Genomic DNA, 23578 nt, shown 5'->3' on the forward strand with positions numbered 1-23578 from the left:
ACAATTTCACACATTTTAAAGCTTTAGAATTATGTACCATCAAATGTTAAGTATATACATTTTGAAAATAAATGTTTATTTTTTAATCTAATTTCCAATCCACAATCCGATTTTTGTACGAATTCCACCAGATGTCAGCAATATCCCGATTTTGCCAGACTGATGTAGTTAGTCGATCTGTCCAGATGAGGGCAGCATACAAATACAGCGCTGGTAGAGATGAGGGAAGAAGAAGAAAAAACAAAACATTAAGGAAAAAAGAAGCGGCAATTTGGAAGCGGAGTGGACTCATTCTTCTTCTCTTTGGTATTATCAACATATCCATATTTAAGTATTTAAACGTGTATCTTGTTTTGTTGCAGCTGTGAGAGTAAACGGCGAGAGTTTATACGGATTTGTTTGTCTCCTTTAAATCGGTTTCGGTTATGCATCAGTCGCGCTGCAGCAAACCGGAAGTAGTGACGTCGTGTTGATCTTGTACTTCTTAAATGAATTATTGGTGATAACACGAAAGTAATGTTAAAATGCTCTTAATACGTTTCAATCAATTAATGCAAAGAAAAGTTAAAAAACTACAAGAGTTGCAGCTATATCGATGTTTTTGGCAACTTATGAAGCTTTGTGGTAATTGCTCAATCATTAACAGGTCGCAGGGACATGCAGTGGTACATTGGCCTCAGCGTGCTGTCACATAAAAATGTAAAACAAAGTATCTTATCTCACCGACCACATATAGTAGGTATGTGGAAAGTCAAACGGCTTTGTAATAAAATTGCATTTGTGCGATATGAAGCTCGTTCCGGGAATTCAGCTGTAGACCAAGAGTCCTTACAAGGTGTCCATCAATCAGCAAGAAGTACACTAGATTCACAGCTTTCATCTCTCAATAGCATGCAGCGATACAAGCCCTCATTGCAAAGGACTCATGGATTAAAGAAATGCATGTTGCTAAGATCTACACCACTAACATTGATGCACTCATTCATTTAGTATCATTACATTTATCATCTCTCTGCAGTGAATTCACAGGCATGTTCTTTTTTGTTTCAGGTGCCAATGTGATTGACATGGCAGAAGAAATCCAGCTCCTCAGAAGCCTGAAAGTCAAACTCATAGACATTCTGAGTGCAGATGCTGACTTTGTTCTGCAGCATACAGACTCTCGCTTCCTGCTGTCTCCTCAAAGCTACGAGCAGATCAATGTGCTCCCTGTTCCCAGTCAGAAGGTGACGGCTCTTCTGGATCACATCATCAAGAGAGGACCTGAAGCTGCACGGGGCCTCCTGCAACTTCTGAAGGACCCGGCCCTGCAGGAGACCTTTCCTATGCTTGGTTTCCTCAAGGACGTGCAGGGCAACATGCTGTCTACAGGTATGTACAACAATGGTGCAGTATTTTAAGCAATTTCTTCTTGAAATTTATGTTTGTATTACATTTTCTTTGTTTTGAAGGGGAAAGAGAAATGCCAAGAAATAGAGAAGAAGATTCTGACCTTTCACCTAAGAAGATGTGCAAAAATAGTGAGTTATTCTACCCGACACGTCTTCAGATGTCATGTGAGCTGAGGGAATCAGTTTCTTCATCTGCCTGGGTTTTTGTTTTGCACAGGCTCAGTCTTAGTGAGTGAGAAGCAGCTCATGATGGTGGCTCGTGGTATCGGTCGATCCTGGAAGGTGATCGGCACACTGGTGCTAGACATAACCGCTGTGAAGCTGGAGCAGATTGAGGAGGACCATTCCATCCACATGGACCGAGTCTTCGCCATGCTGCGTCACTGGCGTGTCTGCCAGAAGGAAAACGCCACCGCAGATTACCTCCACTCGCTGCTGAGCCAGGAAGTTGCCGCACTGCCATGTGAAAGCATCGACTTCCTGTTAGACTAACTGACAATGTTTAATGTAATGTAATGACGCCTTCACACACTCGGACTATTAGAGACTGAAAAGATGTTTTCTTAGGTGCTTAAGGAAAAGATTTAAAAATGGTTATAAATAAATATTTTTTACTTTTTTAAATGATTGAATGGTCGAGACACCTGTGATTTTGCGGTTCCACAGCAGGAAAATGTCCCTAGAGAGTTAAATGAAGTTAAATTTAGTCTTTTGGGAAGTTCTGTGCCGACACACACCATATGTACATGTTTGACTCAAATCTAATGAGGTGATTTGGGAATATTGAGCTTTTTCCTCAGCACCTGTTCACATTTTGAGCCAACACGTGAAGTTCTGTGTCGACCAAAACAAAATTGCAAGTACAAGCACAAGTACAAAGCAAGTACAAACGTGAGCTTCATTTGCTGAAGCTGATGGCTTTCAGATCCAGCTCACTAACTGACATGGAGGTCCAGGTCCACAGGGGTCCATTCAAAGCTGAGAGAGGACAAATATCTCCGGTTGTGCACTTCAAATAAAGCTGGATTTGATTTGAGTCCATTTGCAAAATACAAGTAGTCTTCAGCGTCATCACTATAGCTTGTTGATTGAATACTTATATCAACACCTTCGACTCTCCATTATTCTCCCTGTAACTGTTTCGTTTCGCGTCAGAAGCGTCATAAAGCCTGTTTCTCTGTCGCGTCGGTGCAGAGTGTCCCCGGTGTGTGTGTGTCCTCGCCCTCTGTGTACTTTGTTCAACACGATCCTGCAGGAATGATGACGTCACGTTCCAAAATGGTGTGATTGGTCAACAGGTGCGTAATACTGCAGCCCGGTTAAGCTGCTCCGGGTCTCCGTAGCTCTGCTCTGGTGGGTTCACTCCCTCTCAGACCCCCCTACTCCCACCCGCGTCGTACCCGGAAGTGAGGAAAGCGGGTCCTTGCTTCTCCCTCTGTGCCGTGTGTGTGTGTGTGTGTGCGTGTCTATTCTGAGCTCTATCTGGGATAAAGGTCGATTCGGTCTGATTACTCCGCGTTCATAGCACTGAAAGGCTGCTGCTTCTACTTCAAGTGTTTACAAATCGCGGATATGGCAAACACACCTCCACTCTCACGTGAGTACAGGCCACAATATTTACTTCCGACTGCTGACGTTGGGCTGTGTTTGTTTACATGCGTGCCGTCTGTAACCACAGCCCACGGTGCAGCTGGTGTTTGTGATCTGAAGAAGCCTCTCACAGACCATGCAGAGGGACAAGACTTCCTGGCAAAGGCCTTCAACATCATCATGGAAGAGGTGCTCCGCAAGGGAACTGACACCAAAGAGAAGGTGCGAAGGCCAAACTCATATGATGATGATGAGAATGATGATGATGAAGACGATGATGATGTGAGTTTGTGTCACACTGGGCGATTTGATGATGCAGGTGTGTGAGTGGAGGGAGCCAGAGGAGCTGGCCGCTCTGCTGGATCTAGAGCTGCGAGAGGAGGGAGAGCCAAAGGGTCGACTCCTGCAGAGAGTACAAGATGTCGCCAAGTACAGCGTCAAGACGAGTAAGAGTGCAGAGACACAGGTGGATGGACTGTACCTTTTATAGTCAAAGAGGTGCATGATGGGCCTTTTTGTTTGTGTGTCTTTCAGGTCATCCACGTTTCTTAAATCAGCTGTACGCAGGGGTGGACTATCACTCACTGGCTGCTCGATTCCTCACTGAGACTCTCAACACAAACCTGTGAGAAAATATACAGCAAGCAGATGAAACCATGATACATGTGAAAGATTTGTGATTTCCAATACAATTCTGTGTACTTGCAGTATCTAAGTGTGTGTGTGTGTGTGTGTGTGTGTGTGTGTGTGTGTGTGCAGCTTCACGTATGAGGTGGCTCCGGTGTTCGTGCTGATGGAGACAGAGGTCCTGAGGAAGCTGCGTCTGCTGGTGGGCTGGGCAGAGGGAGACGGTATCTTCTGCCCGGGTGGCTCCACGTCCAACATGTACGCCATGAACCTGGCGCGCTACCGAGCCTTCCCACAGGCCAAGACCCAAGGGCTGTGGGGGCTCCCACGAATGACCATCTTCACATCCATGGAGGTCAGAAATGGCAGCTTAGTCCTCAAAGTGCACACTTGAGGGATGAAGATGGTGTTAATTTGTTTACAAAGGAAACTAATGTGAGAAAGTATTTCTGATATTTTTCTAGAGCCATTACTCTGTTATTAAAGGAGCTGCATTTATGGGCTTCGGTGTCGACAGCATTGTGTTGGTGAAAGTAGATGAAGGGTAAAGAATTTATTTATCATTACAGCTCACATGTTTGTGTGTCGTTTAAATAATATCTGCTTATTGATTTTTGCTCTTTTCTTTTTTTTCGTACTGTTTTCTGTCTTGCAGAGGCCGTATGAGTGCAGAGGACCTGGATGAAAAAATTGACCTCACAAAATCTCAAGTAAGGTCGATGAAGTGTAGTGCTGAATCAACAAATGGATGAACTCATCAACAGATAATTATAATCGGTTTCTCCAATGGGAACATTTGGTGCTTTTCTCTGTTTTTGTAGGTGAAATACTTTAAACTTGGACTCTATGATCTTTAATTATATGTTATTTTACACACAAACAATTATCAAATGCAAACTGTAGTTAAGCCTTCAGAAATGAGCTTTGAACTCAAACCGTTTACGTGTAAGTCTGACATGCTTCCGTTTGTGTCCACCAGGGGGCAGTGCCACTCTTTGTCAGCTGCACATCAGGGACCACAGTGCAGGGAGCCTTTGACCCACTGGACCGCATAGCTGCTGTGTGCCAGAAACACGACATCTGGATGCACGTGGACGTGAGTTCTCCTGGGATCCAAACAAAAGCATTTCTTCATTCTAAACGTAAACTGTGCAGCTGTTGGTGGTATGAAAAGCCTTTGATTCATGATGCATGTATTGTTTTCGGTGTGTCTGAGTTTCTTTGTCTGTTTTGTTTGGTTCAGGCTGCCTGGGGAGGAAGCGTCCTTTTCTCCAAGGAACACAGACATCTGATGAAAGGTGTTGACAGGTATTCATATGCACACCAACAAGATGCATTATGGGGAAGGCGAGAGTTAGAGAGTCGGGCATTAGGCAGAGGATAATGTGGTGTTTGTGAACAGAGCAGATTCGGTGGCATGGAACCCTCACAAGATGCTGGTGGCTGGCTTGCAGTGTTCAGCTTTGCTCTTGAAGGACACCACGGTTTGACCTCACACTTTAGAACAACAACATCATGTTAGTTAGTTAATCCTGGATGGTCACTGATCTCTGCTGGTCCTCAGAACCTGATGAAGCAGTGCCATAGCGCCAATGCCAAGTACCTTTTCCAGCAAGACAAATTCTACGACGTGAACCTGGACGTTGGCGACAAGTCGGTTCAGTGTAGCCGCAAGGTGGACTGCCTGAAGCTGTGGCTCATGTGGAAAGCTGTGGGCTCCAGCGGCCTGGCAGAGCTGGTAGACAGAGCTTTCGCCCTCATGAGGTAGAAGATGGAATGGTTGACCTTGAAAATTGAGTTTGGATTCAGAATGTGGAAACAGTAATGACTTATCTTGCAGGTATCTGGTGGAGCAAATGAAGAAAAGAGAGGGGTTCCACATCGTTGGCGAGGTGAGTTCATATCTCCAGCTGAATGAATGTTCGGGACCTTTGTTGTCATTTGTCACATTTTGCTGACTGGGTCTGTATTCCTCTCTCTGGACAGCCGGAGTTTGTGAATTTATGCTTCTGGTTTATACCACCAAGTCTGAGGGGGAAGGAGGGAGACGCAGATTACCAGGACAGACTGGGAAAGGTAAGACAAACGCAAAGACCAAACACTGCTATTTTTTTTTATTATTATCATTTAATTTCGAATTTTCTAAATGAAATTTGTTTTCTTTTGGTCCAAAGGTCGCTCCAGTCATCAAGGAGCGCATGATGAAACAGGGCACAATGATGGTGGGCTATCAGCCTCTGGGAAACAAGGTCAACTTTTTCCGTGTGATTGTTTTCTCTCCGCTAGTCACCCAGACAGACATGGATTTCTTTCTCGATGAGATCGAGAGACTGGGAAAGAATTTGTGACCCGTTTGCCAATTTGTTCCTTTTTCATTTTCATCTGCTGGGCCACTTTTGATTCTGTGCACTTTATCCTCGTCTCCCAGTAGACTCTAAAATCAATCACTCTCAAATGGAATTATCAGTTGAGCTGGTGCAACTAAATCTACTAAATGTATCAAATCACCAACATTAGAAATCTCTTGTTGTCCTCCATTTACTCATATTACAACAGAGAATAGAACATCCAATGAGCTAAGTAGATGTTCTCTAACTGTCCACTCCACAAGCCAAAAGGTTTATTGCATCTCGCTGTAATCAATCAAGATGAATATATCAGAAACAACATCTGTCTACATGGTAATATCCCATCTGTTAAGATCATACGGTCCAACCCAATGATTCACCTCATCTGCATGAAACCACAGAAAGTCAAAGAAATTCAGCTTGTACAAGTTCAAAATTCCATAAACATCCTAACATTGTAACCTTACATGCACTTTGTCCTCATTCCTCACAATCTGTAGTATTTTCCTATCCAAAATACAACAGTAGAGCTGGTTTACCATGGACACAATTGCTGCAACCACACCTGCAAAACAGCTCAGCAATGACTTATACTTGTCTGTTTTAACCTTGTTGTACGCCTGTTTGTCACTTTTATTACTATTGGTCTTAATCCTTTATGGTGTGAAACACAACACAAGAACTTTTGTCGAGCACATTGCTGTATAAATAAATGTATGATTGTATATTGCCTCTGAATTACATTGTTTTTGTTTACTGCTATGACATAAAATCCTCTTGTACGTTGTAACACAAGTGGGTTGATCAAATTAACTGAGATTGTTGTTTATGTAATGCCATGAATGCAACATTAAGTGAAAATATAGAAAGTTTATGAGCCAAACATTATAACAAACAAGCCACTTCTCTCTCTAACAGAACACAGACTTGGATTTATGTGAGGAATATTCAGTATAAATGTGTAAACCTGCAAACCCCAGGGTTACTTTAGGTACAGGCTGGGTGTGGCACAAACACATCCCTGGTTACTTATGGAAATTGTGTCATGTTCAGGCACTGTGGTGAGTTTCGGGAACTTCCAGCTTGAAGGTTTGAGGTTGTGCCCAAAAACCAGAGAACGGAAACTCAAATACAAGTTAGAATAAACAACTCTGCCGCCATAAGATGATGACACAACATGAGGAAATACGTGGATCAAATTTGATGAAGTGGTTTTTGATAGATTGATTTTAAAATAATTGAATAAGCAACAGATGTAGTGTCATTTTGTTTGCCACACATTTTCTCGGTAATACTGACCTTCTTTTCTGCGCATTTTTAAACTGCTTGTCCTATTTATTGCTGTAAATTTGTAAAAACTCTAACTCTCTGGAGTGAATTATAATATATCTTATAAGAATAAACATTTACTGGAAAATTGCATGTTCTGGCAGAAAGTTAATGCAAACATCGTAAATTCATGACTGACTGTTTTTATGAATTATAAATGGGTTTGTTTACAAAGATGTAATTCTGCATAATGAAAATGAATTCATTCCTCCCTGAGGTGTTACAAATCAGAAAACTGAAAGGTCAAATTACAGATGTGGTGCTAAATAAACAAAAAGGTTCTTTGAAAAGTTGGTGGTGAGAGACAGAAATAACCATTAACCATCGGGAAACTCATCTGAAACATCATTGTGCCCAACAACAAGTTCCGCTTTCACAGGTTTAGTTTTTATTTTCTTCCATTTTCGTGTATTTAATACTCTTCTACCTCGCATCACTGTCTCCATACTACCCTCACTATTCCCTCACAAACATGGCCGCCGACATGAGACGGACTGCTCCAATCACGTGACTGCGCGTGCAACCAATCCTTACACTCCCCGGGGAGCACTTCCGGTAGTGTTTCCTGTCAGTGTTTGTAAACTGAGGAAAAAAAATTGGAAGTGCGACAAGAAACGCTGCGCTGGGACGGAGTAGAAACCTGCAGGTAAGACGGCCGCGTGTCTGCGCGCGCTTGCCTGGAATCTTAACGCGGTTTGCGATGTTTTCCTGCGGTGTTTGTGAGCGGCGTGGCGGTGCAGGAGCTGTTATTTGCGGTCGGCGCTGAGCCCCGCACGCCCTGCCTCCCTCCCTCCCTCCCTCTCTCCCCGCCTGCCTGCCTGCTCGGCTGGCTGGCTGGCTGTTGTTGTGTTGTGTGGGGGGTGGGGGCTCACACTCACACAAGAGTTGTCCCAAACGCCTGCTGGCTAGCTAGTTAGCTGCTTAGCCTTTTCTGCTCCATTCAGCGCGCGTTCTCACCGAGGCTCCACACTCCCAGAACAGAAACTAACTGAAAATAGGCACCGAACCCCCCCTGCACACTGCCCCGTGTACCCGCTAAAGCTCACCCTTTCAAGGGGGTTTCCCTTTGCTCACAGCAGGGCAGCTATGGTTCAGATGTGATGCTAGCTAACTATTCATAGCAGAGATGGACACAGTGTTTGGATTTCCTCCTTCTCCGGCGACATAAAGTCCTCACGAACCAATATAACGCACGGCAGGAGTATAATGGGGATGTTTGTTTACTTGTGGAGGGATTCGTGGACAGACAATGTGAAGCACGAAGCCTGCTAGTCTCTCTCCTTTTCAGTCAATCCTGGACATAAAATGTTAAAGTGCGACATATCCGGCGCCACGAGGTCTGATTTACATTTAAATCGAGAAAAGCAACAAATTCCAACTTTTGAAAACATGGATCCTGCAACTATTTGAACATTATCCTCCAAAACATACATAAGCTGATTAACGAGTGCTGAGAATGGTTTGTGATCATTTGGTTGGTTATTAAAACGGTGATAAACTGTGAGTTATTTTTAAATTAATTAACATCTTTTCTAAGTTGAATCATTCTGGAGGTGTATGGTGTTCTCTTAGCAGGTCTGTAGGACTTTGAACTGGTTATACTTTGTTTTGTTTTCGGTTTACTCGGGTTTAGCAAATAAAGGTTTGCAACAACACTAGCTGCTTTGTTTTTATTCTTAAAACGACGAATGCAAGGCAGTCTTACATCAAATCTGGCATATCTCACATCAGAAAGTGTGCCGCTGATGTCAGCCCGAAGCATAAGACATATTTCTCCCATTTATTGCTTGTACTATATGTAACATATTTCCTCCCTTTAATTTGTGATTCAGGCCTGTGTGTTATTAAGAATGTCCACCTTTTCTCCATCAGTTCCTTGTTTTCCCCCTTTTCCCAGACGTGTGTGTGTTTTGTGTGTCCATCAAACCATTGGGGCTTTCTTCAAGTCTGCATAACACCGGGCCCAAACTTTCTGGTTATATGGCAAATCCAGATTTAGTGACCTCTGAACTCTCCGAGGAGGTCCTGATTCTAGCGTGCCGAACCCGGAGCCTTATGTTGTCATGCCTCTACTTTCAGGCTTTGGCCCCTGATGATTTGAGTGGGTGTGGTCTCTTCTGTCACCCCCTCAACCTGAGTGAAGCCCCCTCTGTTCCCCCAAACACACACGCATTCAAACCACGGCGATGACACACCATTCCAACAACTTTGTCCGAGACCATATGAAATGGGTCAGTGGAAGTCTCCTCATCATCTCCAGTATCACCATCATGGTTTTAGTGTGTGTGCTCCCGGTCCTCCAGAGCCAGTTCATGTCCCCCATTGCTCAACTGTCCCGACTCCCTGTCTCTGCGGGAGGAGTACCGCGTCCTCCCCTTTCTGGTCTGACCTGTTTGTTTGTGTTGTCAGGCTGGGTTGCTGGGCTGCGAGGCGGTGCTGTCCAGCATGGCACTGATGCAGGCCAACAACATTCCAGGCCAGAAGAAGATGATGTCACCTCTGGGCCAAGGGCAGAGGGACAGTCCGGAGAGCCACCAAGCCCACTCGCAGCACAGCCACAACCACAGTCACGGACACCAGGTTCACCACGGCCAGCCCCACCACAGCCACATGGGCCACCAGTCAGCCGGGAACTGCCCACCCCTGGTGAGAAGAGCTGCACACACACTCAACACACACCACAGGAACATCTGAGACATGCTTGTTTGTATCCTGCATCGCAAAACTGTATGCTAACCGTTTGTCATTTCCTCCTCCAAAAGCTGATCCGGAAAGACGGGGATTATTCGTCAAGGATGATGGACGGGAAGGACATGCAGGCAAACCAGAACATGCAGCCCAAGAAAAAGCACAAAAAGTCGGGGTCATCTAACAAAATTAAAGAGAAAGTGGAGGTACGGCTCGCATTGAAACCAAACACCCGCACCTTCTGTCCCTGCTCAGTCATTTCAGCTGACGTTGTTTTGTTTTCTCAGCAAATTCTTCCTCAGATGGACATGAGCGACGACGGCTCCCTGAAAGTCCAGAAGAACTTCATCTGCGACCACTGCTACGGAGCGTTCCGGAGCAGCTACCACCTGAAGAGGCATATACTAACACACACAGGTGAACATCTGCAGCACACCGCTCTGCTTTCTCTTCACCACAACAAAGCCACTCACACAGTACAAGTACACCACATGTGCTCTGATAACATCTGGTCCATCTGTGTGTGTTGACAGGGGAGAAGCCATTTGCTTGTGACGCCTGTGACATGCGGTTTATTCAGCGTTACCACCTGGACAGACACAAGCGGGTGCACAGTGGAGAGAAGCCATACCAGTGCGACCGCTGCCATCAGGTGAGCCAGCCCAAGATTCAAACCTCCTTATGATCATGTAACGCGTATCTTAAGTTCCAGTTCAGCTGTTTCCATCCAGTCACACACTGATTTAGAAGAGCTATCTGTGCCGTTATTTAATGTGTCTCACCCCTGATAAGCTTCGTCTGCATCGGTCTGTTCGCATCCCTTTCATCAAACACTTGAACTCACGCTCACCGTTACTGTCTCTCTTCGCCTCTAGAACTTCTCGCGGACAGACCGGCTGCTGAGGCACCGGCGCCTGTGCACAGTGGGGATGAGCAAAGAGGAGAACCAGTCCTGCTGCGACAGTCGAGCGCAGGGCTACTCACAGGACGCTGGCCACACGGCCTCCTGGAGCCCCTTACAGCCTTCCAACAACCGCCTGACTGTCTGACCCCCTCCCCCCACCACCACAACAAACCCATCAGCAGCTCAATAACGCCACACATTGGAGCCCAAGAGTACCGAATGCTCAACACAGGCCAGCTTAGAAACAACACAACCAAACTTCAGTCCCCGCCCCGCCCCCTCCCCTCTCCCACACTCATCAGCTGAGTTGTAGAAGTTGATAGTGGAGTTTTGTACTTTTGTATGAATTGTTCCGTCATGGTAACGGCAGGAGGAGAAGGACTGACGCAGTGTGTTGGGACGACTGAAGGTCATGATACTTTGGCAATAAGAGGACGACAAACGAACACACACACACACGTCAGTTTAGTTTCAAAGGCTGCAGGTTGACTATAACTGCCAGTGTGTTTCAAGTATTTTAACAACATGAACCCAGAATGCATTGTGCTGTCAAAGTGTGTGTGTGTGTGTTCTTTGAGTTTGTTTTTGGCTCACACCGTGCAGTAGCTGCTGAACATGGTGCTCAGCTGTGGACAACATCAGAACTGTCAGCTGCTGCGTCATTAAACTAAAGGACACACACACAGATTGATGTGGCCTTTCAGTGCTGGAGTCCCTCTCATTGTGGTTCCCTCATGCTGCTTACAGTCTAATATACCAGCTAATGCCCATCAGTGTGTGGGCACAGGCCATAGTTTGCAGTCCGTGCAGCCCATGAGGTCGTCATTAACCAGATGTTATAGATGTTGTGTGCTTAATACATCTGGAATACGATTTAATGTACTTTTTGATATCACTGATCTAAACATGTAAACTGCACATCTATTTTACTTTGTACAGGATCCACCAAGTCTTAAGATGAACCTGATCTGCTATGTTAAATCCTTTTTAAACTGCTCTCCATCCTGTCGGGCTTGTTTTGTTCTCTGTCTCTGCTTGCAGAAACCCTCAGTCACCGTTTATGTTTCTGACATCCTCCTTCTCTGTCACCGTCTTTCAAATGGGATTCGTTAAGTCTATGTCGAGAGCAGCGAGGTCACTTTTGGCCCTGAAATCCTGTGAATGACCCGACACGGATCTGTGGTTCCTCCTACCCCATACTGGACCCTGATTGAATAAGCCTGTGATCACACAACTGGAACTGGATCGTCCGAGACCTCGAATCATTACTTTCAGTCGAGCTTCTCCTGTTATCATGGGAAATTCCAAATGACTCGGGTCATGAAAACGTCTCATATCGACCCACAGCGTAACGGAGATTTGAATTCAGGTCTCACCCGTGGAGTCTGAGAGCCGACCTCTTGACTGAATGTGACGCCGATGCTCCTTCTCAAACCCGGCGTGTTCATCTCCAGCTTATCCCTCAGCGTCTTCAGTGAAGATGACTAATCATACTCGGTGGACGGGAGCAGAAGGTCCTCTTGGTATTCTTGTCCCCTGATGTTATACTCAGGCCTGTGTGAGGTAATAATGGTTGAATGGGTCTGTAAACACTGTACTGAAGATGCTCCGCTGCAAAGGAAATGTGTTTGTGGATAACTTGTCACCCTGTTTAGACTGAGAATGTTTTATAGTAGACTGGTAGGTCAGTGGCTGTCAGACTTTTAGATGACGGTCAAGGGTTTGGGGCTGATGGCTGAGCTCTCTACTGTGTATGAAGTTAATATATATTTTAAATTGTATTAGGGGTAGAAGTAGTTTGTATGGGACCTGCACTTCAGTATTCACAGTAATCTGATCCTTAATCTGATTTCTTTAGAACAAATTCACTCTGACTCGTCACCATTGGAGGAAAAGCTGCACCTCTATAGTGTAGCAGCCACATTTAGTCATCTTCTTTTCTTTACGTTTTTGCATGTGTTTGTGATCCTCTAGGATGAATTAAATTAGGGGATCTTGTATATATTTTGTTTTTGGTAAGGTGTTTTTCTGTTTTGATTTTTTTTATAAAGTACGTTCCACTTGTTTGTCATTTCTCAGATGATCTGCAGTCCTGTAGTGAGTGGAGAGTTTAGGGCCCCCAAGTCTGAATAAAGCTGTTACACTTTTTAAACGTGTTTGTTATTTCATGTATACTACCTTCTATTTAGAGGGGATTTTTTTTAAAGGAACACACATCATTACAGAAGGAGTTTCAATGTCAGACCAAGCGATATGAGCCGCCATCAAGTAATCTAAGACATTCCAGGCTGTAGGGCTCCAACTGTGACAGCAGATGGCACCCATGACCACATGAGGAGAGACACAGGCTGTAGCTGCTGCACTGCTTACTATTAAGGAAACCTTTAAAATGTTATTTGTGTGTAATTTATCTCTCTGCAATTCTACATGATGTCATGACGCCTTGGGGGAGAAACAAACACCTTTAATTAATTATTATAAAACTGGCTACTTACTTGACAAAGAGGAAACTATAATTAGATTAATGAGTCTGACAAAGGAAAGAAACTGAAATGTCAAAAAGAAAATTAACTCATACCCGTTCACCTGGAAATGTACATATTATAGTTACAGCATTTTAGTCATCAGATCTTTTGACGGGAATGATTTAAGATACACTAAAGAGTATAAACACATAGAATTAACGCAAAGGCAGTTATTATTTATGACAAAGGCCTCAACTTCAGACATGTAACAATGATCAATCTGATCTACCTCCACTCCAACACTAACAATCGCTACTTACCAGAGCTCAGTCATGCCTTAAAATTAAATGTGGTCCAACTAATCATAAATCCAAAAAGTCTTCCAAATTACAATGATTTCAAACAGCAAAATGGTAAGTGTCACATTTAAGAGACAGTAACCGGCAAATAGCTTTTAATTAATTAAGAATTCTGAATTAATACGCGATGTCAAGAGAATGATCGTGGCCGTTGTAAAAACTGTCACAGATTAATGGCCTGACATTATGGTTTCAGCACTGTGTTGTCGCTTGCAGCTTTAAACAAAGCCTTCTTTGCACCACCAGAGGGGGGTGTATCCGTGGCTACGTGCCACTCAAATACCCGCCACAGACTGAGAAACAACATATTTCCTCTGTGTAAACCAAAGTTTTCTCCATTTTTCAAGTAGTGGGAGACCTACAGAAGTTTATTAGAGGCTGTAACTGAGACAACGGATGAAAATAAATACTCATCCATCACTCAGCTGTAACCTGGACTTGGAAACTTGGTCTTGGCCCTGGCAATGAGGGGGTTTAGCTTTCTATGATCTTTTTTTTCATCACATGGAACGTGCCACAGAAAGTATAAAAATCTAAAATAAATTAAGCCTCAGTCAGAACAGTCACGCTTGAAATTTACACAGGCAGCTGCGATGGAGGAATGTAAAGAAATCAGTCAAAGAAATGTGATTTGTGCGAAGATGCTGCCATTAAGGAGGATTTTACTTTCAAGGTGAGCAATCCCATGACAGTAAAACACTTAAACACACGTGTCGTGAGAGCTGATGCCCACATTCTTCAGGGAGAAGGGGAGAATTTCTTCAAGTACACTGCTCCATCATTCTGTCTGTGCAGTAGGAAGTGCAGATCATACCCTTTAGCACCTTCCTCTTTGCTATTGACCAGTTCTTTAATTAAAGCGTTAGGATAGGCAGGATGAGATCAGCCTGAAGGCTGCTGGGAGTGTGCGCTTTCCCCCATGGGAGACATCCCCTCCCTCTGCAGTCTGATTTACAGCACCCACAGGCCCCCAGCACTTAACAATGGACCTCCTTAAGTGAGGTAGATGGGGAGGAGATCAGAGCGGGGGAGATAACACTCCATCTTCATACACAAAGTGCTGAAATCATCTTGGTTTGAAATCATCTCCAACAGACAGACGTATCGGGGAGACGGTCCAGAGTGGAGGAGTGCTGCCTTAGTCTTGGTCTGGCTCACTCTATCAGGGAGTGGAGCTCTTTTTAAGACCGATGGCTAACTCTCCTCTGCTGTCAGGGGGATTAAAAAATGGCTCATTCAAACTGAAATTTCCCCCAACAACCAGTAAATCTCCACCGCCTGTGCAAACTGTGGCTCTGTCAACACGCCGGTCGTTCAGGGGTTTACAAAAACAGGCGCTCGGCAGCAGAAACGTTCCGTCTCCTACAAATGTTTAGATGCCCCTTGATCAAATACATCACAGGCGCACAGCGGATGATTGAAGCCCTCCCAACAATGGCTCCTGCTATCTCCCTCTTCCTGAGGTGTGGGAGAGCCTTTTCATCTCAGGCTTTGATTAATAAAGGAATTGCTGGTTGGTTGAAAGCAGCGATCTGCCCCCCGAACATCCATCATGCATGTGACAGCCCACCTCTCTGTGTTAATTAGCAGTGATATTTAAGCTGTCCGAGGTGTTCCATCGCCGTCAGCATGGTGGTGCTGCTCATCATTAAAATTTCAATTCCTCTGTCCCGGTTACTCCCATCTCCCTGGACACCTCAGTGAACACACACACATACACCCACACACACTCGAGAGCGAGAGTATTAAGGCACCATGGTATGACAATGAAACCAGAACACAACAGCCAACAGAAACCTACAGATCCATAACAAAATATCTAAAAATGTAACGAATCAATCGTCTCACCTGGGCATTGTGAGGATGGTTACTGGTAATGTGTCAGTGCATTCACTGTCCTCTAACACGCATTTCACTGTGGCATCATGAGCGTGAAAGCATCAATTTGACTTATCACGCTTGCTCAGAAATTATATCAAATTATATGCATGAATTTGCCATAAATCTGAAGTTCTCATCAAACCACGACCTGAGAAAGTGCAAGAGCATGACTTATTAATGATTACCAAATATTGTAATATTCTCTCATACTGGAGGCCATTATTTGAGAATGAATTATAAATGTAGCAGAGCCCTGGTGTGCGTTATAACTAAAAGGCAAAATGCGCCAACTACTATGGGAACTTCCCTGACATAAAACTAGAAAGAAACTCAGTTAAGGGCTGTTTGGGACGTGGCAGCCATTTTACACCCACCTGAAACAAATCTTGACAAAATGGCCTCCAAGCTAAGTGGTGCCTTAAGTTGGTGTGTTTAATATTCATAGGGTCCCTGGTATCTGCTGCTGTTATCAAAAAACTGGTAAACGTATGGAAGTCTGGCTGTGCTGCTTACCAGAGGGGACGTCTGCCATCTACGTGCCTCACAAAACGGCTCTGATGAGAAATGTTCTGTCACGTCAGGCTTCAATTTGTCCCATATTCAGAGGTCTGCCACTTCTTTTCTAATTAGTGTAACTCAACAAGATTAATTAGCCCCTGCATATCATTCCCAGTCCTCAAAGCATCACTTTACAGTCCTGAGGAGACTGAAGAGGAAAGCCATCATGTATCTGACTGGTGGTAACAAGGGAAAAGTAAAGTTTAAATTAGGCTCAAGTGTTTGATAAACGCAAATCATGAATATGCATGAATTTCGTGAAAATCAAACTACACTGAAGTCACAAACTTGCAACTTTAAAGAGGTGAAATGGAAGAGAAACGTTTCAAAAATTTACTTATTGGGGTTTGTTTGGTTAAAGGGGAAGGGGACAAAAACGCATAAAAACAAGCAGCGACTTTGAACCTTTGTGTTATATGTCATGTTATAAAGACACGTTTCCAAGTGGTATTCTGTGTCGCTGTGGGGCTCAGTGAATGTAAAACCAAAGGGAACGGCGAGGCTTAGCATTCAATTCATTGTGCAAATTGGCTAACTGCTAATAGGAAGGTTAGCAAAATTTCCCACCTGCTAATATTCCGACAAGAATACAAGCATAAACAAATAATATAGAAGGTTACCAAATACAGCAAGTTCACTAAACCCGTGGTAATCCTTCGTAACTAATGAATTTACTTTCCAGTTTTGGTTTCTAAGCACTGTTTTTCCTGTGTGACTCAGCTGGTTTAAGCTAATTTTCAGTGGGGTCAGCCCTATGTTCCCTCAGCCCAATGGTCCCACAGCTATATGTTCCCTCATTTCGAAAAAAAGGCCCTATGTTCCTTCAGCCCTATGTTCCCTCATTTCTAAGATTTTTTTCAAAATAAGGCCCTATGTTCCCTCAGCCCTATGTTCCCTCATTTCTAATAAGGCCCTATGTTCCCTCAGCCCTATGTTCCCTCATTTCTAAGATTTTTTCAAAATTAGGCCCTATGTTCCCTCATTTCTAATAAGGGTTAGGGTTAGGGTTATCTAATCTTAGAAATGAGGGAACATAGGGCCTAATTTCGAAAAAAATCGTAGAAATGAGGGAACATAGGGCTGAGGGAACATAGGGCCTAATTTTGAAAAAATCTTAGAAATGAGGGAACATAGGGCCTAATTTTGAAAAAAATCTTAGAAATGAGGGAACATAGGGCTGTGGGAACATAGGGCTGAGGGAACAAAGGGCTGAGGGAACATAGGGCTGAGGGAACATAGGGCTGAGGGAACATAGGCATGCTCCCTTTTCAGTGACCTGCAACTGCAAAACACAGCAGCAGCTTTGTTCTGTAGAATATTAACAGCTGTAGGGCTTATAGCTAACAGGTTAGAGCCACAGTAGAAAATGAGTTCTGCTGATGTGATAAAATTCATGATACCAATAAAATTCAATATATCCTATAAAAGAAAAGATAAACAAATAATGAACAGTTTCTCTTTTAATTTCTAAAGCTGGAATGAACTGTGGTGCTTTGGTCAGGCACCATGTCTGTCCATTGCTAAGAGACAGACTTTGTTTCCTGAATTATGTTGAGGTTTTCTGCTGTTTCTCTTTGTACTTTTCCTTTTAGAGGGGATGTTTTATTTTTGCTTCATGGTTCAGTACCAAAGCTTCATTGCGGTCATGTTCTGCAAGGGGAACACAGGTCCATCCACTACTAACACCACCACGTCACAATAATATGCCTTAAACATTACTCAATAGCTCACGAAAGCCAAAAGGTTTCAGTTTCACTTTCCCATCTGACATTTTATAGACTTCCCATTCTGAACCATTACTTTGATTCAGGTGGCCGTACTTCACAATATTCATAGTATGCAAGTTAAACAAATCATCCTCCATTTCTGGCAACCTGTTGAGCTGTGAAGCTGTTGAGTTTAATATCAGAATAGATCAGGTAAGAGACATTTGGAACTCGCAATCTCAATTCAAACACACACTAAATCTTCTGCGGCAGGAAGAGGCATTAAAAAAAGAGCAAGCCAAGAGGCTGCCAAGTATGAAGCCCTGCTACACTGACCCGTCTATGCTAAGTGTTTGCACTATGCAGATCTATGTTCGAAGATCCATTTCAGTCGTGCAGGATCTCATTGCTTAGATTTATTTGGTCCAAGAGTCATCAACATTCCCCTCGACAGGATGGACACCCCGGCGCCCTGCCGACTGTGTAAAAATCACTTTCCAACAGAGGCGTGTTTAGCCTCGACAGATGCATTAACGTGCCATGGCCTTATGCCACCCTATTAATCTACAGCTTGTTGGGACATGCTTGTTGTTTGGACTGAGCTGCTTCTACAGGGAAGAGCCAACTAGCCACAATTGACTGGGCAGCACCCAAATGCCAACTCCTCAGACATGTTTATGAACCTCACTCAGAAACTTTCTAACTGGCTCCTAAAAGAAGCAACCTCCTGAGAAGAACCGTCTGATTGTTTATCCAGGTCGTTGGTTTGTAATTATTTGTGGTAGGGAGTTAGACATTACAATTAAGGTTTTATATAGCTTGGGACTATCAGCCTCAACTGTAGGATCATACAAGCGTTGCCAGTGACAGCTTTATGGGAGACAAATCTACAACTATGCTTTATTTGCAGTTTCCTCAGGCCAAGTAAAGTTTGGGGGATAATGTCAATATTCAACTGCTGAATGGATTCTGGCACAAGACTCTTCATTTTACAACAATGTTGTAAAGTGGCAGACGGGTAGTTTAATGAAGCTGCAGGGAAATTGTTGTTAATTCCATTAAGTCATCTGGAATCTGGGGTGATTGCAGAACAGTCAACCCCATGTTCTTTTCACACTTTATTGGGGTGATGGAATGTCAGTGATGTCATCTGAATTCTAAGCACAACTTAAGCTGTTCTCTATGTTTAGCGGTCAATCTAACAAAACTGAAGATCAAAAATTATAATTATTTGCATCGATGAGCTTTTTGAGTCACCATGCGGGACGACTGGTTCATACAAAACTGAACCCAGGGTCACCTAAAGGTGGTGGAAAAGGATAGGAAGGTTTATGTGCTGATGAGCATCTTGGGGCCTCTGAGAGGGAGACTCCTTAGGCATCTGCAGAAAAGAGCAAGGTAAACAGCTGCATGTACAATAACATGATCCTCCAGAGCCGCAGATGTGAAGGCGTAAGATCTGCAGAGGCAGCAGTGACTTGAGAGAGTGAGGAACTGAACCTCCCTGGTCTGGAAAAAGACAAGATGAGTGCAAACAAGAAGGAGAAAGAGGCCAGGAGGCATACTGGCTGTAGAAAGATCAGCAGCTCAAGATACTGCTGCAGAAACAGAACTGCGGTCTGCTAATGAGCAGATTAGAGGGAGCTCTAAGGTCACCTACAGAGAGCAGGCAGGCACAGAGTTGTTAGCGCTTGAATATACTTTTTAATAGTTCAAACTCTTTCCTCTTGCTTTGAGTTTTCTAATTTTACTTCTAGTATTGCACTGTAACACATGTAAGTAAAACTATGTCATGAAATTACGACTACTACCTTTGTTTGTTAACATATGAAGCAATACAGTGACTCCCAGTGAGAACCACATTATTTTTCACAAACGTACGTACATGTCCAACATAAACGGCTTTGTCACAACAAAAGCATACAAATGAGTCTGAGTCCACAGCAGGTCAGTGGAGTGGTTACCTCTGTGGAGTTATGCCCCTCAAACAGCCACTGAACTCTCTATCACTCCTCTAGGTTCAGAGGGATCATGTCATTTCAAGATGTAAAACCTGTTTTCCTTCTCTTACATGGCACTTTGTCAGGGAGCGTTCAATCTAACTGCAGCTTATCAAGTTCACCAGAAGGTCTCTTAAGAAATTATGCAACCCTTCTTGACAAGTAGAGTCCGGGGCTTTCCTGCGCCTCTTATTTTCAAACAATTTTCCACCCGAGCAGACGACCCAAAGTGTGAAGCAAAAGAATAAAGAGAGGGAAATGGTGCATGAATTTAGCAGGGGTTGATAGACAGGGCAGGGGCACCGGGCTATTTACCCGCAGAGATTCCCATGGGTCAAGGCTGTTTCAGGGCTGCATACTTGCTCTTCTTGATCTTGTCAGGAAAGACAGGTTGATGAAGAGATAGGCTGTAGATAGATGGCGGCTGCAGCCAGCAGATACAGTAGCCACATGTCAAAGTGACTTTGGCAGTTTGCTGCTGTTGATCACCTATGCGATACAGTGATTTACTCAGTCGTTTAAGATCCTCTGACCGCTTGCGAGTCAAATGAAATCCTGCTGGGCGCAAGAGACAGAGGGGGGCTACATCTCTAAGGCTGGGAGATGCAAATACTACGCATGATCGTGCATATACACATTATTTTATATTTCCTTTCCTCCACTCAGGAGAGACTGTGCTTGTGTGTGTGTTGGATGGAAAAGTGGATTCCTGTCTCCAGCGTTAATCATGTACCTTGTGAACTATTCTAAGCCTTTTTGGATGGACACCTAGCCATGGGCATGCTCTTAATCGTATCGCTGCTTCCTGTGTGCTCTCGAGAAGGTCTCTTTTCCCCTTATGACGTCATGACTATTATACTCCAGCGCCACCTCCCTTCAGGGATAAGATTTTACGATTGCAACCTGACACCATTTCTGTGTCCTATAAGCGACAGAGCCATAACTCACTTCAAAGGCATAAGGCATCAAATCACAGTGCAGCCATAAATTAAGCTGTCAGGTCTTGGCCAATGAGAATACAGCATTAAATCTCCGCTGTCACACTGGCGGCCAATGGAAAGACGATGGCAGTAAATCTGTCCGGGCTGCGTCTGTTAACAGTGTTGTGGTGCGGTTGGGGAATCCGTGGGGAGGGAGGGGAGAAAGTGAGAAAGGGTAGATGACAGAGGGAGGAGGGAACAAACTGAAGGTTCAGAGGCATGCAGCAGAAAACACTTTTCGTTTGCATTCTCCCAGCCTGCTAAAAATTACACACACGCATGCTGTAGTAAAACAGTGGCAGGGCATGTGGAGGAATTTTCCGAGCAAAACAAGACTAAACATGGCCACAAAAAAAGAGAAACATATGTCCCCCTGAGGGATGCACAGGGAGTTGAATAACACCAGGAGAAACACTCATAAAGCTTTACGGCCGGCGTAGCTGCAGTGAAAAAGAGTGATGGCGATGCTTTAGTGCTCTTTTGCATCATCACCAGTCCAAAACTCTGTGTTGACTGTTTGATAACAGCAGTAACCCAGTAACCTCTGACTGTTAGGATACAGTACAGTTAGTGTGCAGCGGCAGGCGCCTGACAATAAGCTGCCCTGCAAGACTACAGCCTGCAGCCAGTCAAGCACAAACCAGATGTGCAGCTTCAGAGGGTGACACATCAAACCTGACCATCCAAACATTACACTGTAATCTGAATATTCACACACACACACACACACGCAGATTGCATCCACTGACAGACGTCTTCAGTGTGCTTCCAGTAAAGAATAATGGACTGCACGGGTCCAAGAGGACTGTGGGGGAAACCGCAGAGCAAAAAAACACATCAGGTAGAATATTTTCTCGATTAACAATGCCCTTGGTGATGCACTTTCATTATCCTATCAAAGATGAACATTTTCATACGATCAATCTTACAGCCATCGTAAAATAACCAGTCTTGCAAAGGCAATGCTATTGCAATCCAAAGAAAAAAGCTTTCCCCTAACAAAGCCCTACAATTTTTTTCACCAACCTGTAACGACATCCGATAAACCAGCCGCATTTGTGGTGACACTTTTATCTGGCATCAACAAAAAAAATTAAACATTAGCATCAGAATTTACAGTCATCTTATGTCATTACTATGAATACGTTTTTTTTCCCCTTCTTCGGAAACATAAATAGCATGTTGAGTTATGGCAGAGGCGGGCGAAAGTGCAATGGTGGAGGTGTTGTTTTTGGCTGGCTTTTCCTCCAGCAGCCATGATTCTCTATTCTATGGGAATCCATAAACAGGCCCGGAGAGGGCAACTGCGGTCGTAAACCACGTCAGGCTGCCGAAATGCTGCCGAGGTGGTGAGCGAGCGAGCGAGCAGGTCTGGGCCCATACCTCCTCCGCTATGCCTGCACACGCACACACACTTAATTTGAGCAGCCTTTAACGACCCATTTCACAATTCAATATTTGCAGGGATTCCATAAATTTGATGTTTTTGTTGATTTGGAAAGCTGAGCGGATACAGCTCAGGAATACACAACCGGAGGAGCTGTGGTCACGTTTACTGATCACTCTGGAGAGGAACTACATGTTTCCATGGCATGTTTCCTTTCTCAGAATTATGTTAATATCTTTTTCAGGCTTCCACTGTGAAAGCATGAGAGGTTAAAAAAAGGCCTTGTTAATTTTAATACAGTGGGTCATTAAATATCATGTTTGGGTCTTAACCTTTGTCCTGCTCAAATAATAATAATGGCGCTCCATTTAATATGTTGGCTGCATCGGACCCAACATACGCTCATTGTTTTCTCCAGTGTTGTTTCCCTTTACCAGGGCAAGACGGGTGCTCAGCCCCATTGACTGTGTCATAAAGGCTCTGTAGGCTTACAGATGATTATAATTTATTGACTTTAATTCACACAGTACACACACACACGCACACACACACACACAGGCTCTTTCACTGTATGCATCGATCAATTACAAGGCTCCAGCCCACACGTCTCTGACAATTTTACTGCATGTTATGTACAGCGTGTCAAGCCATGGCGTTTCAAACTGTTATACTCATTCCTGTATAATTAATATAAATTACCTCGCTGGTTTTTTACGATGGTGCAACTGTAATTAGTGGATGAAAGCAAGTCATTGAGCGCCCGATGGTGCTGCCGGGCTATCTAGATGAAAAGTGAGGGTCTGGACAGGCACCTTGGGTGGGATCCATTTTAACCCTCTCCTCCCCGCCGCGCCCTTGCTGGGATCTCATATAATCACATTTACTGCTGTCTGCTTCTGCTAACGTCGTCCTCTTTAACCTTCATGTTTCCCCCTCGCTGAAACCACACACTGAGACGGAAGCTCTACTCATTACACCAGCAAACTGGAGTGATAACAATAAACTGGGGCGATAATGGATCCATTTATAATTATTACCTTTGCCTTCTTCCTGCTCTTTCTATAGTAAACGATTAGCCACCAGCTTCCATTCATGCCGTCTCTGCAGCCATAAAGACACAGATTCAAGGTCTGGATCGAGCCGAGGCGATCGGCCCACAGGTCAAAACCAATAACAGCTTCATGACTACAGTCCAGGATATTCAGTGAGAGCATCAGCCTGTGTGTGGGTGTAGGCAGGCAAAACACAAACACACACACACTCATCCTCGTCTGATATCAATCACGCTCAAGCAGTCTCCAATACTAACAATGTTGACCTGGCAAGTGCATCTTTCCAAATACAGCAGAGTTTACGAAGATTGTA

At 44.1% G+C, this 23578-nt stretch overlaps 3 protein-coding genes and 1 long non-coding RNA gene across 5 annotated transcripts; 3 read left to right on the top strand and 1 right to left on the bottom strand.

Annotated features, from left to right (window-relative positions):
* Nucleotides 1–131: 131 nt before the first annotated feature.
* On the top strand, nt 132–2435 carry LOC143013063 (uncharacterized). Its single transcript, XM_076166516.1, has 4 exons — nt 132–306; nt 1051–1371; nt 1452–1520; nt 1609–2435. Exons 1-4 carry the CDS (start codon nt 132–134, stop codon nt 1881–1883), a joined length of 840 nt encoding a protein of 279 aa, XP_076022631.1. The 3' UTR covers nt 1884–2435.
* Nucleotides 138–3874, bottom strand: LOC143013066 (uncharacterized). 2 transcript variants are annotated; one of them, XR_012965109.1, is made up of 3 exons: nt 3747–3874; nt 3463–3604; nt 138–210 (listed from the first exon to the last, which is right to left on the bottom strand). It is a non-coding gene; the product is annotated as an uncharacterized LOC143013066 (long non-coding RNA). The 2 variants fall into 2 exon arrangements; XR_012965110.1 differs by lacking the exon at nt 138–210 and adding an exon at nt 3264–3351.
* Nucleotides 2545–7051, top strand: csad (cysteine sulfinic acid decarboxylase). Its single transcript, XM_076166511.1, has 14 exons — nt 2545–2988; nt 3070–3203; nt 3301–3427; nt 3516–3606; nt 3741–3963; nt 4073–4152; nt 4264–4318; nt 4588–4704; nt 4852–4916; nt 5011–5092; nt 5173–5372; nt 5449–5500; nt 5595–5684; nt 5783–7051. Exons 1-14 carry the CDS (start codon nt 2964–2966, stop codon nt 5954–5956), a joined length of 1515 nt encoding a protein of 504 aa, XP_076022626.1. The 5' UTR covers nt 2545–2963; the 3' UTR covers nt 5957–7051.
* A 773-nt stretch (nt 7052–7824) lies between these two features.
* On the top strand, nt 7825–12934 carry znf740b (zinc finger protein 740b). The gene is made up of 7 exons (XM_076166517.1): nt 7825–7931; nt 9365–9516; nt 9695–9931; nt 10048–10179; nt 10261–10390; nt 10507–10625; nt 10849–12934. Exons 2-7 carry the CDS (start codon nt 9472–9474, stop codon nt 11020–11022), a joined length of 837 nt encoding a protein of 278 aa, XP_076022632.1. The 5' UTR covers nt 7825–7931; nt 9365–9471; the 3' UTR covers nt 11023–12934.
* Nucleotides 12935–23578: the final 10644 nt, after the last annotated feature.

This window comes from Genypterus blacodes, unplaced genomic scaffold (assembly GCF_046128005.1).
Source record: "Genypterus blacodes isolate CSIRO-AG114 ecotype Tasmania unplaced genomic scaffold, CSIRO-AGI_Gbla_v1 ptg000156l_1, whole genome shotgun sequence".
Lineage (NCBI taxonomy): Eukaryota > Metazoa > Chordata > Actinopteri > Ophidiiformes > Ophidiidae > Genypterus > Genypterus blacodes.